Source organism: Balaenoptera physalus, assembly GCF_965194825.1.
Source record: "Balaenoptera physalus genome assembly, chromosome: 1".
NCBI classification, from domain to species: Eukaryota; Metazoa; Chordata; class Mammalia; order Artiodactyla; family Balaenopteridae; genus Balaenoptera; species Balaenoptera physalus.
This window is the reverse complement of record NC_138882.1, coordinates 36,912,854-36,930,638: the sequence shown is the minus strand read 5'-3', so window position 1 is coordinate 36,930,638 and position 17,785 is coordinate 36,912,854. Positions and strand designations below refer to the sequence as shown.

The following is a 17,785-nucleotide window of genomic DNA, read 5'->3' as shown; positions in this document are numbered from 1 at the left end:
GGACTCTCCTCTGCATGGATCTCTCAGCTCACCATCACATGTTTTCGTGTTTAACACATGATATTGTGGACTCCATTCAGCCATGTGGCCACAACACCTCACACAGTACATGCCTCATAGCCACTATTCAAAACACTTTGGTTCTCAAAGTTACACTGCTGTCAAACAGAAACCAATAGTAAAGAATACAGTATAATTAATCTAACATTGAAAATAATCATCTTAAAACTTTATGCACTGGAGAAAGATTTGACCACCTAATTTCTTTTGTTCTCTATCTCCCAGTATTATGGTAACCTAGCAATGGACCAATAAGGACTATTCTTCTTGCACTGTAATATGCAGAGTAAGAAACTAAGAAACTACTGTGTAAGCACTTATTCATCTTGGCTTCTTTCAAAAGAAAAGACCTAAAATAGGCAGAAGAGACCACCCATAAAAGGAAATTGTAGGCTTTGTCCCACAAAGCAGACTCATTCTGGATGAATGAGACTGGTCCCTTCTGTGATCTTCTACCATTTGGCAACTACCTCTGAGATGGCAGGACTCCCAAGGCACAACACTGCCCACTTACAAAATCTTCTCCTCATGAGCCGCTTCAGCACATGTTTATTATATCCACATACTTTCCCTGCCCAACATAGTGAGTTCTCATTTGTACCTTATCTAAGTTTCTTACCTATCCTGATTTTACCTTTCAATCTTAAACCTAACCTTGTTTTTCCTCCTCTTCATTTCTAGCTGTTATCTTCCCTGATACATCCTATTCATTTTACTTATCTATTTTCCTCTATTTTGAATAGTTTTCATCATCTCCTTCAACTTCTAGCTTTAAGCCTATTCTAAACATTATTATTCTTTAAAAAATTCCTTTTAATTTTTTGTTAGCACTGCTATTCCATCACCCACAACTCTCTTTCAGAGAAATAAACTTTCAAAATGATCCGTAACAAGCAAGACTGGAGTATTGAGAACCCTGAGGAGTCTACAGTCAGGAGAAGATAGATCCTTTCTGACCCCCAGCTGTCCCTGCCTTAGCTTTTTAGGCACCACAGAAAGTCCATCTTAAGCATGGCTTTTTAGAGAACCTTCCTCCTGGAAGCAAGAGAAGTTGTTCCTGGGCTCTAAGCCTCAGCCGAATGTTACTTTTAATTTTCTGGTACTTGATAGTTATACAATAATGTTGACACTGAGGCAAAAAAATGGGCATTTGAAACCACAAGTGTGACAAGACAGCCAAGATCTCTGCATTCTAGTGAGGAGAGAACAGAACACATAGTTTGGGAGGGTGACTACCAGTTGGGGGGAATTGAGCTGAAGTGTGTGTGGCTACCGGAAACAGTGGGTCAGAGAAGGTCCCTCTGAGGGGATAACATCACAACTGACTTTAAAGAATAAGAAGGAGCCAATTACGCAAGAGGCAGAAGGAGAATGTCCCAAGGCCAAGGGAACAGCAAGTACAGAAGGCAAAGTGGCAGAGTTTGGCCTGTTTGATGAGCAGAAAAGTCTTCCCTTCCACCAGTCATTTGTTAAACGCTGTCAGAGAATCATGCTCCTTTCCTCCTGGGTACTTCTCTTGGGTTATAACGTATTCATTAATATTATGTTTTGGCTACTGTCTACCACTCCCAATAAATTGTAGCAAATATTTGATTTCCTAACATGTGCCTGGCACTGGGCACCCAAGACCAGCACAGGACCTGGCATATAGAAGGCAAGTATGTATTGAATGAATGCTGCTAAGAAAAAATGCAGCATACAAACTGTATATGTAATAGATCCTAAAAATAACTTGGACATGGAAACACACGTGTATATAAAGACAGAAGGAAATATACCAAAGTATTAAATATGGTTGTCCTTTGATTGTGTATGTTTTATACAATAAGCATGCCTTTTTTTGGGCATATATTTAAAGTATTTATTCGATTCAATGAAACACGGAAAAGAAAATAAAAAGAAGTGAATGGGCCTCAGCTCTAGTTTATGAGCTGTATGGGAAAACCAGATGAACACCATTTATAGTTCATTTTCAGGATGCTCATTTTTCACTATGTTTGGCTACCAAAGTTTTTTAGGTTGCTTTGGTAAGCCCCATACAAAGCAGCTTCCTTGTCCCACACTGGGCACCACTGGGCTGGCGACTTCCACAAAGCGTATACCAGGGTACATTCGCCCAGGCTCCCCCAGCGGGGCACAAACACCCCCCACACAAGGCATCACCGGCCTAGAGAACAGAAGGCAACCCCTCCCCCAGGGCACAGCACCAGACTAGCAGCATCCCCAGACACAGGGGGCACTCAAGGGCAAGCCGTCCCCACCAGCACCGGGTCCCGCTCCTGTTCCAACTTGGCTCAGTCCTGGAAACACCCTACAGACTTTTGCTACGGACACAGCTTGGCCCAGGGTAAACCCCGGCCAAGCCCACCACCCCTCACCGCTCAGTGCCCACCACCAAGCAAGCCTTCTCCTCGGCCACTACGTGTTCTCCACCCCGGTGGGTCCCCGCACAGCAAGACCCAGGACATTCCGGCCACGCCTTCAACCCTAACTCCGCACGACCCCGGGTGGATCCAGCTTCGCGCCTCCGCCCCGAGCCAACAAGCAAAGCTCCCCCGGCCCTCGGTTCTGGCCTGCCTGCTCCCCGACCCACTCCAGTTCGCCGCCAGGGCGCACACTGTCTCCAGGCTCCTACCGGAGAATATGGGCAACGGGAGCACTAAGGACAGCAAAAGAATCCCGCCGCAGCACCAAGGAAAAGGGGGACTCTCTGGGAGGCCGGGAGGCGCCCGGCGAGGCGCGCAGGAAGCCGTCATTTTCGGGAAAATCAGCGGGAAGCCCGAGACCAAACCAGGAGAGAACTTTTAGATAGAGTTCAGTTACAGGACGCAATAATCCCCGGATTCACAGTGTCAAGTGCGGTCACGCAGGTGGGCGTGGCCTAGAACGCTGCAGAGCGAAGGAGAGGGCCTTGCGGGGCCAATGGGCGGGCTGCAAGGTGGGGCCTCGGCGCCCGGGGCGGCCCTCTGGCCTGGAGAGGCGGGGCGAGGCCCTTGCGCGGGGCTAACCCTCCCGGTGGGCGGGGAGCTTTGCGCCTCCTGCTTGGACCCGTACTGTCTCTGACTCCTCAGTCTGCAGACCTGAAGGCGAGCCGCGGCGGCTTGCGGGAAATGGCTGGCTCACCGCCTCTACGTAAACAGACTGTTACCACCCTACGCGGGAAGGGTGGAAAGGAGTCAAGGGCTGGTGCGGTCATCACTGTCCCTTTTCCGGAAAGCTGGACTAAAGAATCAAGCACATCGACCCGAAAATAGAAACCTAGAGCCCAGCCAGTGGGTCACTGTGGGGCAGACACCCCTCAGGACTCCACTTTGGACCTGGGGCACTCCAGATGGTCCGACACCTGGACCCTTGCTCAAACTTTAGCATTAGTCAGGCATAATTCGGGACAATAGTTGAGGTTTCCGTGGTTGAGCCTCTGCTTCTGAAGCCTCTCATGGCCTGATTTCAAAATCACGAAAGGTTTGGTCATCGCTCTCCCAACTGCTAAAGTCAATTAGCCTTCTCTGTGTTCCCAGGAAAGGACCCCTGGGAAGGTAAATTGTTAACACCGGGCCATTAGCATAATGGGTTCCAACGCTACAGGGCCTTTGTCCTTGAGCCACTAAATGTTTTATTGAAGATGAAATATACATGCATGAAAAAGGCAAGGACGGGGGTGCATTAAGTGCCAAATTTCTTGGAAGCAGTAAATGTCAGAGTTGGGAGGGGTAGGAATTGGTCAGCTGAAGTGGATAAGGGGGAGAGCTTTTCTGTTGAAACGATCTTGCAAACAATGCTGGAAAATTAACAATGAGCAAGATTTATTTGTAGAATTGTAAGTAAACCTGTATGACTAGTAAAAGAAATATAAAAGTAACCTGACTGGTATTAAAGAGCAAACAAAGGAAGTTGACAGTTTCTTCTTATTAGTTGGCAAAGAATAAGAAGGTCAACCAATGTAAGTAAACATATTTGGGGAACCAGTACCCTCAAATTTTAGTATTTAACATAACTTTTCTGTATGTCAAAAGTTTTAAAATGGACATGACTTTTAAACCACCAGTTCCATTTACAGTTTATCCCAAAGAAATCATCAGAGCTGTGAGCAAAGCTGTATAGTTTTGCAAAAAAAATTTAAATCCATGTGTCTAGAAAAAATATTAAGGATTTTATGGTAGGTAGTTTATTGTTTAAAAAAAAATCAATGTGAGAAACTATGATAAGTTCCTGAGTGGAAAAAGCAGACTCCAAATCAGTGTGTACTTTTTTTCATTCCTTTTATTAAAACAAAAGTAGTATATTGATACACACAAAAAAGAGATTAGTTGGAAATATACCAAAATTAACCAATAGTTGATAGGATTATGCATATTTAATTTTCTTTGTGCTTTTCAGCTTTCTATACTGACACTATGTTACCTTTGGAATCAGGTAAAGAAAAAAATTTATTTACATCCAACCTATATTTCAATTGCTATTTCATTCATAGAATGGTGGGGATAGAACCTGTATCACACAGAGTTAAGATATGAGAGGATGGTGAGGAAATGGAAATTCTCCGTATAAACTTCAAATGCATCATCTGGAATTACAAAACTTTATATATATATTTTTAAATTTTTAAATTTTTTATTGGACTATAGTTGATTTATAATTTTGTGTTAGTTTCTGCTGTACAGCAAAGTGAATCAGTTATACATATACATATATCCACTCTTTTTTAGATTCTTTTCCCATATAGGTCATTACAGAGTATTGGGTAGAGTTCCCTGTACTATACAGTAGGTCCTTATTAGTTAACTATTTTATGTATAGTAGTATGTATATGTCAATCCCAACCTGCCAATTTATCCCTTTCCCCCTTTCCCCCTGGTAACCATGTTTGTTTCTTACATCTGTGACTCTATTTCTGTTTTGTAAATAAGTTCATTTGTACCATTTTTTTAGATTCCAGATATAAGCAATATCATATGATATTTGTCTTTCTCTGTCTGACTTACTTCACTCAGTATGACAATCTCTAGGTTCATCCATGTTGCTGCAAATGGCATTATTTCATTCTTTTTTTATGGCTGAGTAATATTCCATTGTACCACATCTTCTTTATCCGTTCCTCTGTCAATAGACATTTAGGCTGCTTCCAACAAAACTTTATATATTTTTAAACAATTTTATATGTGAGACGTACTAAAGCTATTCTGGGATGAACAAACCATGGAATTTCCTCTTCCTCCCAGACCAATACAATTTTTTGAATTCTTGGCAGAGCATATAAAACACAAAGTGTGGATGTGATGTATAAAATACACACCTTAGTACTGGGGGTTATAAAATCCATAATTTTATAATTAAGGGGACAGTGAAAGGAAATGCAATGAGGAGGAATTATCATTTCTTTTAATTCTTTCAGTTATGAAGGACTGATATAACAGAAATATTCTGTGGCTCACTGTTGGCGTTTACTTATGAAAACAGAATTTATTTCTTCTGCAACTATCTGTACATAATATTGTATGTCAACTATAACATAATAAGCTGAAAAAAAACTTTCCCATTTATTTTTGGGCTTGAAAGTAAGGTTTTTCTTTTTTTTTTTTTTTTTTTCTCATGAGAAAATTTAAAAGGTAGGGAAACAAGTAGGCTAGTTTTTGCTAGATTAGATTCAAGGATTGGGGTTCTACTGGAACTTTGTTTCAGTGAAATTTCTGTACCTGGGGCTCATCAAATCATCCCAAATATAATTGAAGAGTTTCACATAGATTTCTTTAACTTATTTTGATTTGACCCAACTGAGGCTCCATTTGAAAGGTTCTAAGTCTTGTTCTCTATTTTTCTGGACAAGTTGCATGAGGCAGGGATAGTTTTCTTGCTGTATCTCCAGTGCTGAGACAGTTCTAGACCTACACTAGGTGCATAATAAATATGCATTAAATACTGAATGAAATAAATGGGCGTTGCTGTCAAGTGCATTTAACATGTTTCTGCCAATCCTCCCCCAGTGCAGATTTACCAATTGCTGGGAAGGTCCTGAGAGATTTTGATTTTAGTAATTTTAACCACTAGGAACAAAGCAGGATTTGTCTCTGAAAGGAATGTCTCCGAAAGGATTTGTCTACAACTGTCTGCAGAGAAAACTTTCCTAAATCAGACATGGCAAGCTGACCTATGAAGTGGATCTACTGTCTAACCCTTAACCTTGAGATCATTTTAGTGACTGAGTTCAAAGGAAGAGTATTGACTGTGAACTTCCTAAGGTGCTGAGAGGAATAGAACTCAAGAGTTGAGGCTGAGTGAAGTAGGGGCTTAAACACTAGTGGTTCTTCCAACTCTCCCTAAAGATTTTGTCAAGCTGCCAGTGATAAAATGAGGAGAGAATGGAGAATATGATTGTTTGTAGACCAGGTTTTGAGCTATGTAGTAGCTCTCCTGTAAGCTTTAGGAATGGCGGTAAGGTGGATGGAGGTGTCTGTGGATGTCATTAAACCTAGGGGGACTTCATTGAATAAAACAATGTTAGATGATCCTTTGCCTCCTAAATTGGTATATTTACATTTTGCTGTTCAGAGGTGAGGGTAGCAGCATGAAGGGGCCTGTGAATGTTCTTAGAAGAGGCTTTCACCTGTCATGGTGCTTTACAGGTTAGGTGTTTGTGAAAACCTGAAAGAGAATGGCTAAACAGAGGATAGTTAAGCCACCTTTTTGAGGCTGGTCCTGGGAGCTCTGCCACCTCTACTTGCACCTGGTAGGCACCTGCCAGCAAATTGACCTTACTTGGCTGTTACCTCAAGAGCATTACTGTGGTGCCACTTCCAACACAGGGATTCTGAACCCAGTCAAGTACAGAAAGGAAGGCATTTCTCATAAGGATCACATACTCATTTTGTTGCCTCTTGGCTTTTGAAATCTTTACATAGTAAATATATTACAAACCATATTCTACAAGTTGATTTGAGAAGATAAAATCTCTTATTCCTTTCTTATTATAACGCTGAGACAAATTACATTTAAACATCATGTACTTTTACATCTCACATTTAACTGTACAAAAAGGCAAGTGAAACAAAACAATATTAGAATGTTAGCACTAGGAATAGCTTTGGAGATCAATTGGTCCAGCCCCTGCTTTTCAGATGAAATATATAAGGTCAGAAGTGAACAGAAGTGCTCAGTAATACAAGTTAGGCAATATAGTATTTTACCCATAGTTAGTAATGTGAAGGAAAAAATGTTGCCTGCTATTCCAGTTCTGCAAGGATTAAGCCATTAGCTACTGCAGTTGCTCATGGACAGTGCACCCCAAGGGGAATTCAAGATGGAGAAAAACAGGAAGTATGCTGTGCTTTGGATATATAGGTCCCTAGATAGTTAAGATGCATATCTAAGGAAAAATATCTTTCATACTTAGAAAAGCAATAAAATCATTAACTTGAGATGTCTGTTCTTTGGGATTAGCAGTAATCTTTTGATGTTCAACTACATGTCTGCTTTTTTTTTCCAGCAAAAAATTCATGTATATCCTGACTGCTGCCTTACCTCCTCAGAGCCATTCCTCAGAGCTGAGAGACTGTTTCCTGGACTGTAGTCCTCAGAAAGGTCCCAGAATAAAACTTAACTCACAACTTTTACCTTGTGAGTTTTTCTTTCAGTGGACAGTATATACATTATTACATAGTATATATATAGTTAATATATACATAATTTAAACATATATTTCCCATAGATAACTGATGTTTAGAGAAATGCACAGATTTCTTGCAGTTAGAAAGTCACACACATCAAATATTTTTTAATCACATTGTTCACTGACATACTCCATTCTGGGGGGGGAAAAAAAGAGATGAGAATTTTTTTCTTGTGATGGGAAATTTTAATTCTAAGAATGGTTGATTCCCAAGCAATTGATTTCTGTTCTCCTTTAAAATTTACTTCCTCAGAAACCCAAGAAATAATAGAGATTGCTAAAATTTTAGCTAAGCAAAACATTGAGCAACTTTTCATATTTTCAGGGGCTACTTGTCTTTCTTTTTTGTTTTGTTGACATAGGTGTATGTCCTTTGCCTGTATTTTGTGAGGTGAGCAGCAGTTGTCTTTGAATTTTTAAGTCTCAAGCCATTTACCCTTTGCCTGTGATATAAGTTGCAATTTTTTCTTTCATTTTTCTTTGCTTATACTGTTTTATTTTTCTATCTTGTATGATTTTAAATTGAAAGTCAAGTTGATGTCCAGTTCACTCTTTATATTTATCAAGGTAAATGTGGAAGAATATACTTTAAAACCCAGAATTACACAGAAATTAGCAGTAGTCTTATACAAATCTATTGTTAAATATCCAGAAAGATTTGATATTTTTTAGAGATCATTAGAGTGGCCGATACTATTATACCAAATAAAGTTTTGATCTATAAGGATGTGGATGCATTAAAGATTCCAGGGCTACTTATTTAGAAGGTGTCAGTACATGTTTATTGTAGGGGAGTAAAATGTGCCACCTGGAAATGTGTCTCATTGGCATGAGGATTATTAGGCTGATTATTATTATTTTTTAAATAAAGTTATCTATTTATTTTTGGCTGCATTGGATCTTCGTTGCTGCGCGCGGGCTTTCTCTAGTTACGGCGAGTGGGGGCTACTCTTCGTTGTGGTGCGCGGGCTTCTCATTGTGGTGGCTTCTCTTCTTGCAGAGCACGGGCTGTAGGTGCATCGGCTTCAGTAGCTGTGGCTTGCAGGCTCAGTAGCTGTGGCTCGCAGGCTCTAGAGCACAGGCTCAGCAGTTGTGGTGCACAGGCTTAGTTGCTCCATGGCATGTGGGATCTTCCCGGACCAGGGCTCGAATCCGTGTCCCCTGCGTTGTCAGGCGGATTCTTAACCACTGAACCACCAGGGAAGCCCTAGGCTGATTATTTTTAAGAAACAGAAAGCTCAGGAAGTTTTTTCTTGTTACCACCCTCTTAGCTGATTAAAAAAAATTAGATAAAGTGATTGTTCCTGGAATAGGACTATAACCAGAGATATGTGCAAAGAATATGGGCTAAAGTGGTGGGAGTGGTGTGTGGGGGGGAACTTGGCAGGGCCTAGAGATCAGAGTCTACTCTGAGTCTCATTGTCTCTGCCTGGCCCAGCAAGCATTTTTCAAACATTTGTTTTTCCACCTCCATGTAAATTACCTTCCTCCCCTTTAAAGTCCCAAACCACTACCCCCAACATCCTCCTTCATCTTTAGCTGAAAATGGTATTTAAGGGGAGTGCTCTGACCATTTTGGGAGTTACTCAGTTTTCCTGGGTTTCTCCCACATAAACATGTTATTAAAATTGGTTTGGTTTTCTCCTGTTAATCTGTCTGATGTCAATTTAATTCTTAGACCAGCTATAAGAATTTCCAGAGGGAAATTTTTCCTCCCTGACATTATTAGCTTGATAAATTATTAAAAGTCATGCTTTCTTAGTTAATTTAGTGTACTCTGAATTAATACAAAAGTAAGCTAGTTACTTTTATGATAAAAATTATTTTTATTTAAATTTTAGTATTTTAAAATTAATAACATAGGTCAAAGCACTTTTGAAATAGAGCTTAGGAAATATCCAAAGCTTAATTTTTTTCCCAGCTATTTCTCTTGAATAGTCTTGACCCATCTCCCCTATAATCATTTAATACCTTTATTTAAAAATTTATTTATTTATTTGGCTGTGCTGGGTCTTTAGTTGCAGCATGCAGGATCTTCATTGCCTCTTCGTTGCGGCATGCAGGATCTTTGGTTGTGGCATGCAGGCTCTTTGTTGTGGCATGCGGGATCTAGTTCCCTGACCAGGGATCCAGCCTGGGCCCCCTGCATTGGGAGCATGGAGTCTTAACCGCTGGACCACCAGGGAAGTCCCAATGCCTTTTTAATAAACAGAAATTAATTTATTTTTCTTTGAGAAAGTGAAAACTGATATACCATATATTTTTCTCCAAACTGTCTAAAATGAGTGGATTCTATTCAATAAAAAAGGAAGTATTTAAGAAAGAAAAACATATGTGTGTATAAAGAAACATATATAAAGATTAGCAGAACATGAATTAAAATATTAACAATGGTTACCACTGGGTAGTATAATTAATGTGACTTTTTTTCATATCTTCTCCCTGCATTTTCCATATTTGCCCTAATGAGCCCATTCTTATTATAAACATTTGAAAAAAAAAAAACTGACCAACTTATTAACAGAAATCCTAGGCAACACTTTTTTTCCTTTAAATAGTTGAGACTATTTATAAAATCCTAAGTGTAGCTTTCCCCTGACTAGATAATGTGTGCTTTCCACAGAAGAGAAGAGGGTGAAGGGGTGACTGTAATCCAAGCTAAGAAGAGGGTGCTTCACTAGGTACTGGTAGAGCTTCAGCATCTTCAAGTGCACATGTTTGCATCTCTGTGAAGTCACTTCAAAGATTTTATGAGTCTCAGATTTTATTCTGTTGAAATGAATTGGCTCCTTCCCAATCAACATTTTAATTGGAGGTGTTCTCCAGCTTTATAGTACTTTGTCAAGGAAGGACACTGAAATAACAAGATATTTTTATTTAGATGACAACGTGGTCGACAACTGAACTACCCAGAATTTATATGCTGATAATCATGATGCTAGCATTGCGCATAAATTACAAGTTTTAAAAGAAGTGTTTACTTGGACTTCCCTGGTGGCACAGTGGTTAAGAATCGACCTGCCAATGCAAGGGACACAGGTTCGAGCCCTGGTCTGGGAAGATCCCACATGCCGTGGAGCAACTAAAGTCACGCACCACAACTACTGAGCCTGTGCTCTAGAGCCCGTGAACCACAACTACTGAGCCTACACACCTAGAGCTTATGCTCCACAACAAGAGAAGCTACCGCAATGAGAAGCCTGTGCACCACAACAAAGAGTAGCCCCCGCTCACCACAACTAGAGAAAAGCCCACATGCAGCAATGAAGACACAACACAGCCATAACAAAAATAAATAAATAAATAAATAAAAGAAGTGTTTACCGTCCTCTGTTGTGGCTGCTATGTTGGGCACAAAAAAGTATAGTATTGCCAACTACCAATTGGCACTTGCCATCTACCTCTAGAAGGATTAAATCATGAGCTGCTGCAGCTGCTGACTTTCAACATCCCCTGAAAGGAGTTCAGGTTGGAGATTGGCAATGAGGCACTGTGCTTTGGAAAAAGCTTGCAGAACAGGCCTTCAGATAGTTAGATATTTTCAGGAGAAGATTATATGAGATTTTATTTTTATTCTTGCATCTCCTCCTATCTAGGTAAGTACTAAAAGTTTTCATGGTGATGTCTGCTCCTTGTAACTAGCAGCAACCTTCACAAGACTAGCAGCAACCTTCTGCAAAAATGTGGGCTTGACTGCATATACACCCCCACCACCAAAATCACATATATACTGACCTTCCCCCCTGCTCTTCGTAGCGATTTCTCAGAGATGTCTGAATGCTGTCTCCCGGGTTATAGTCCTCATTTTGCCCCAAATAAAACTTAACTCACAACTCTCACATTGTGCGTTTTTTTTCAGTCGACAGCATAAATCGATAAGAGATTAACAATAACTTGACCTTTCCTTATTGCTTCTTTTGTCAAAGGAAGAGTTCTCAGAATTAAGCAACTGGGCTTCCCTGGTGGTGCAGTGGTTAAGAATCCGCCTTCCAATGCAGGGGACACGAGTTCAAGCCCTGGTCTGGGAAGATCCCACATGCTGTGGAGCAACTAGGCCTTGCGCCACAACTACTGAGCCTGCACTCTAGAGCCCGCGAGCCACAACTACTGAGCCCATGTGCCACAACTACTGAAACCCATGTGCCTAGAGCCCGTACTCTGCAACAAGAGAAGCCACCGCAATGAGAAGCCTGTGCACCGCAGCAAAGAGTAGGCCCTGCTCGCTGCAACTAGAGAAAGCCCACGTGCAGCAACGAAGACCCAACGCAGCCAAAACTAAAAAAATTTTTAAAAAAGAATTGAGCAACTAAATAAAAAGAGCCTCATTTTGGAACACACACAGGTCCCTCATAACACAAAAAATGATTCCTTGCGTCTCTTTTCTGATTGATGGTTTTGTTAGAAGAAATAAACAGGAGCTCGAGGTTTGGAGGAGGGTCAGCTTCAGATAGCATGTCCTCCTCCCCTACTCGCAGTAAGATTGAAAGAAGTTACTGTAGAGTTCAAGGTATCCAAATGCTCCCTTGGCCATGCTGAAGCCGCTCCTGTTTCTCAAGGCCAGGAACACTGTTCTTGTACTGATGGACACCCCAGATGAGGCTCATCAGCTCACCTGTCACTCACAGTTATTACTGCCACTGGATCCCTCATCATTGTTCTCCTTCCACCTCACAAGACTTCCCAACATCATGTGTTACCTGCATTATTGAATATTCTCATGTCCTTTAACATGGGGCTGTGACACTGGAGATGGCTATATTGCCCTCTCTGCCCCTGCACCTGGTCTGGGTGCACAGGTCTTAAGCTTTCTACAGACTCTAACTCACTCCTTGTCAACCATGTGTTGCCACAAATGATTAACCTTACTCCTGTGAAATACTATGGCCAAAATTCCAATTTTAAAAGGGAAATTTGAGACAATTTCATTAAGGAATTCCTACCTGTTTTTAAAAAGGCGGTCAACAGTCAATGTGCACAGATTGAGATGCACCTTGAGCAAATGCTTGGGTTCCAAAATAAACAGAAAAGCTTACTATTCTCAAAGGTTCATAGCATAAATGCACAAAAGTGTAGGAAAGCTTTGAAAAGAAACTGCCTGTGCAGAGCACTGACAGTCCTCACCCCAAAAACACTGGAAACAACAATCCAAGAAGAAAACCACAAAGGCGTTTCCAGCTCCTGAAGTCCATTCCATCTCCTTTGGTATCAGTGATCCAACTAGTGCCATAGCATATTCAAATCCTACTTTCATTTTCAACATTTGAGTTGTTGAAAATGCTTTGAATTCAGTTTATGTATTAGGTACCTGATATTTTCCTGATTTGTTTGCAGAGTATGAGGATGGACACCACTGCCTTCTTTGGGGTGCAAATGGATAACTGCTTCTTTCAATTTTTCATCTGTATTGTTGCTAATTTACAATGGAGAAAAATAGGAAAAAATATTTTAAATATATAACTTTCAGTGTTGAAAGAAATTAGTAGCTTTCATTTTGAAATTTAGGCCATACTTTGCTTCAAGTTTCTCAAATCTTTGAAGCTATCTAAAAAGAAAAACCAAATCCCACATTTCAAGTCTAAGTAAAAACTTGCATTAGGAAATAATAATAAAACCATCCTATACATTGTGTCAGAAGATTCTAAATTGTGTCAGAAGATTCTAAATTGCTTATACACAAGTGTCCATACTTAAAATAACACATTTCACTATTTCCAACGTAATTTTGATGAGTAAATATTGTTCACCACAATACTGTGACATTTAGGCTTCACAATGTGAATGGCTTTGCACTGCAATTTTACACAAGGCTTCTTTCTTTCTGTGTAGTGAAGATGTAAATTTTGTTTTCTGTACTGTTAATACCCACAGTTAGGAGAGCAGCAGTAGTTTTCATGAGTTTATATGAGAACTGACAGTATGCAGAAGTACTTAATTACTTTTAAATGTCAATAATAACAATCATGTGTAAATAAAAATAAATAGTTAACTTTTCTGACATTCACCATATGTGAGGCCCTGTGTTAAATGAGGTAGAATCTATTATTTTCCCTATTTTGTAGGGATGGAAAGTAGAGTTTAGACAGGATATGTATTATCCTGTTATCCTGTTATATTATCCAGGGTCTTACCGGGTATGCTCCTCTGCCTTTTGGTGGGTCATTTAATCAGCACTTCATTTTACATAAATGAAATGATGAATCATACAATACCAGTACTTTTAGACTTCAAGTCTAGGTTGGTATTAGGGATTTAAGAAAGGAAGCACAAAGAGTTCAGTCACTCCACCACTTCCCAGTACTTCCTCATTATTCCTCTTTACACTCTCATGGAGGTTAGATGGTGGCACCACTTGAGACAAAGAGGAGACTGTGAGTCAGGAGCAAAGTGTCCACAGGATGAGGAAGGGCAACTTGAGATTCATGCATGAGGAAGCGTAGAGGGCTGGACAGCCATGCTGGATGGGCGTCCAAGGAGCAGTGACTAGGTGGTTAGGTGAGTAATGGCCTGAAAGTGGTATTGGATGCTGAGTGGTACATGGGGTACGATAGGATACAACCTTAGTGAGTATGTGTTCAAAGAATGGCTGTGCAAGTGGTTGATGGTGGCTAATGTGAATATAGGGTAATGCAGCGAGCCTTTCCAGAGAGCGGCCTTAATAATTTTGAACTCTATGCATAATACTAATGAAGACTTAAGGCTTTATCTGAATGTGGACAAGGGGCTGTTTTGTATAGAAATTGGAGCGAATTAGAGGCAAAAACAACAGGTAAGGATTATTGGGCTCTGAATGGAGGAATCTATTATTTCTCAGTGATTAGTGCATAACTTATCTTGCTTAACATTTGTCACAAATTATTGAGGTAGTAAATACATAGTAAAATACCAAGTGTGCAGATAAGACCTTTTTTAAAACAAAACTAGTGAAATGTCAAGCCAGTGAGGTTATATCACAGAAAAAAACTTTGCATGAACAAATAGGAAAATTGTCACTAAACCTTAATAAGACAGAGGCCCTTACAGAAATATTATAATTCTCTTGTAGGCTAATAACTCAAAATAGAGTGAAAAATGAGAGTTTGCCTACCATTCTTTAGAAAGATACTGACTCATTATACCAGAGTAGCTAAGACAAATCCAATAAAATGGAGAAAAAAAGGATTATTGAAAGAAAGAGGAAATATTTCAACCCTGTACTATACAGAGTTCTAGATACTGAAATTCAGTGATACAAAAGCAGATTCAGAAATGGGCAAAGAAAATTATCAACAGAATGTGGGAAAGGGTTCATGATTTTGCTTCAGATAACTCGGACTAGAGCCTTAACTCTTAACAACTTCCCACTGATATGATTTTAAGCAAGTCACTGAATTTCTCTGCATCTCAGAGGCTTCTCTGCTTTGGGTTAATAATATTATAGGGTCTACCTACTTCACAGAGTTGCTTTGAGGGCCAAAGAAGACCACAAATGGTAAAGCATGTTGTAAACAACGTGTTAGCTATTGCTATTCTTACTACTAGTCTTGACTACTGTAAAAGTGGAGATCAAAAGTCATTAAATAAAATTATTTTGAGTCCCTTGTAGGTGGTCCCTGTTCACAAGTAGCTCATCGTCTGGGGAAGGACATAGTGAGGAGTGTAGTGAAGACCAAGAAGACAAGAGAGAATTTAAGGAGTGTGAGAAAGGACAATGCAGGGAGAGGCAGGAAATGGCTAGATTGTTTGCAACAAGTTCTGCTGTGATACTTTGTTTTTTTTAAAGTCTATATTGGCATCCTCTGTGCATATCAAAACTTCAATTTCTGTAAAGCTTCTTTAGGACACTGTATTTGCTGAGAACGTTTGCTATAGAAAACTCTTCATTTAAAGTTCAAACTGTTTCTCGTGGATATAGTTTGCTCATATCTCATTGACTTTGACCTCACTGATTTTGTTATAATTAAATCAACTAGTACACAAGCTGTGTATGTTCTCTTCCCAGTCAAAAACATTTCTTTATTTAGATCTGAATCCTTGCAAGGTTTTGGCAAGTTTAAAAAATAAATGGTGTTTATAAAAGATTATTATTAGTTTTATTTTATTTAATTTATTTATTTATACAACAGGTTCTTATTAGTCATCAATTTTATACACATCAGTGTATACATGTCAATCCCAATCGCCCAATTCAGCACACCACCCCCCTGACCACCCCCGCCGCTTTTCCCTCTTCGTGTCCATAAGCTTTTTCTCTACTTCTGAGTCTCAATTTCTGCTCTGCAAACCGGTTCATCTGTACCATTTTCTAGGTTCCACATATATGCGTTAATATACGTTATTTGTTTTTCTCTTTCTGACTTACTTCACTCTGTATGACAGTCTCTAGATGCATCCATGTCTCTACAAATGTCCCAATTTCGTTCCTTTTTATGGCTGAGTAATATTCCATTGTATATATGTACCACAACTTCTTTATCCACTCGTCTGTCAATGGGCATTTAGGTTGCTTCCATGACCTGGCTATTGTAAATAGTGCTGCAATGAACATTGGGGTGCATGTGTCTTTTTGAATTATGGTTTTGTTTGGGTATATGCCCAGTAGTGGGAATGATGGATCATATGGTAATTCAATTTTTAGTTTTTTAAGGAACTTCCATACTGTTCTCCATAGTGGCTGTATCAATTTACATTCCCACCAACAGTGCAAGACGGTGCCCTTTTCTCCACACCCTCTCCAGCATTTGTTGTTTGTAGATTTTCTGATGATACCCATTCTAACTGGTGTGAGGTGATAACTCATTGTACTTTTGATTTGCATTTCTCTAACAATTAGTGATATTGAGCAGCTTTTCATGTGCCTCTTGGCCACCTGTATGTCTTCTTTGGAGAAATGTCTATTTAGGTCTTCTGCCCATTTTTGGATTGGGTTCGTTGTTTTTTTAATATTGACCTGCATGAGCTGTTTATATAATTTGGAGATTAATCCTTTATCTGTTGATTCGTTTGCAAATATTTTCTCCCATTCTGAGGGTTGTCTTTTCGTCTTGTTTATGGTTTCCTTTGCTGTGCAAAAGCTTTGAAGTTTCATTAGGTCCCATTTGTTTATTTTTGTTTTTATTTCCATTACTCTAGGAGATGGATCAAAAAATATCTTGCTGTGATTTATGTCAAAGAGTGTTCAGCCTATGATTTCCTCTAAGAGTTTTATAGTGCCTGGTCTTACATTTAGGTCTCTAATCCATTTTGAGTTTATTTTTGTGTATGGTGTTAAGGAGTGTTCTAATTTCATTCTTTTACATGTAGCTGTCCAGTTTTCCCAGCACCACTTATTAAAGAGGCTGTCTTTTCTCCATTGTATATCCTTGCCTCCTTTGTCATAGATTAGTTGACCATAGGTGCATGGGTTTATCTCTGGGTTTTCTATCCTGTTCCATTGATCTATATTTCTGTTTTTGTGCCAGTACCATATTGTCTTGATTACTGTAGCTTTGAAGTATAGTCTGAAGTCAAGGAGTCTGATTCCTCCAGCTCTGTTTTTACACTCAAGACTGCTTTGGCTATTTGGGGTCTTTGTGTCTCCATACAAATTTTAAGATTTTTCGTTCTAGTTCTGTAAAAAATGCCACTGGTAATTTGATAGGGATTGCATTGAATCTGTAGATTGCTTTGGGTAGTATAGTCATTTTCACAATATTGATTCTTCCAATCCAAGAACATGGTATATCTCTCCATCTGTTGGTATCATCTTTAATTTATTTCGTCAGTGTCTTATAGTTTTCTGCATACAGGTCTTTTGTCTCCTTAGGTAGGTTTATTCCTAGGTATTTTATTCTTTTTGTTGCAATGGTAAATGAGAGTGTTTCCTTAATTTCTGTTTCAGATTTTTCATCATTAGAGTATAGGAATGCAAGAGATTTCTGTGCATTAATTTTGTATCCTGCAACTTTAACAAATTCATTGATTAGCTCTAGTAGTTTTCTGGTGGCATCTTTAGCATTCTGTACGTATAGTATCATGTAATCTGCAAACTGTGACAGTTTTACTTCTTCTTTTCCAATTTGTATTCCTTTTATTTCTTTTTCTTCT

General features: G+C 39.5%; 1 protein-coding gene across 1 annotated transcript in view; it reads right to left on the bottom strand.

Moving 5' to 3' along the window:
- Window positions 1-3,011, bottom strand: part of LOC309647374 (membrane cofactor protein-like) — a 56,072-nt gene extending 53,061 nt beyond the window's left edge. Inside the window, exon 1 of the mRNA XM_082434699.1 lies at window positions 2,696-3,011. Coding sequence (XP_082290825.1) covers window positions 2,696-2,816 — 121 coding nt within the window. The 5' untranslated portion in view covers window positions 2,817-3,011. The remainder of the gene's footprint in view (window positions 1-2,695) is intronic.
- Window positions 3,012-17,785: the final 14,774 nt, after the last annotated feature.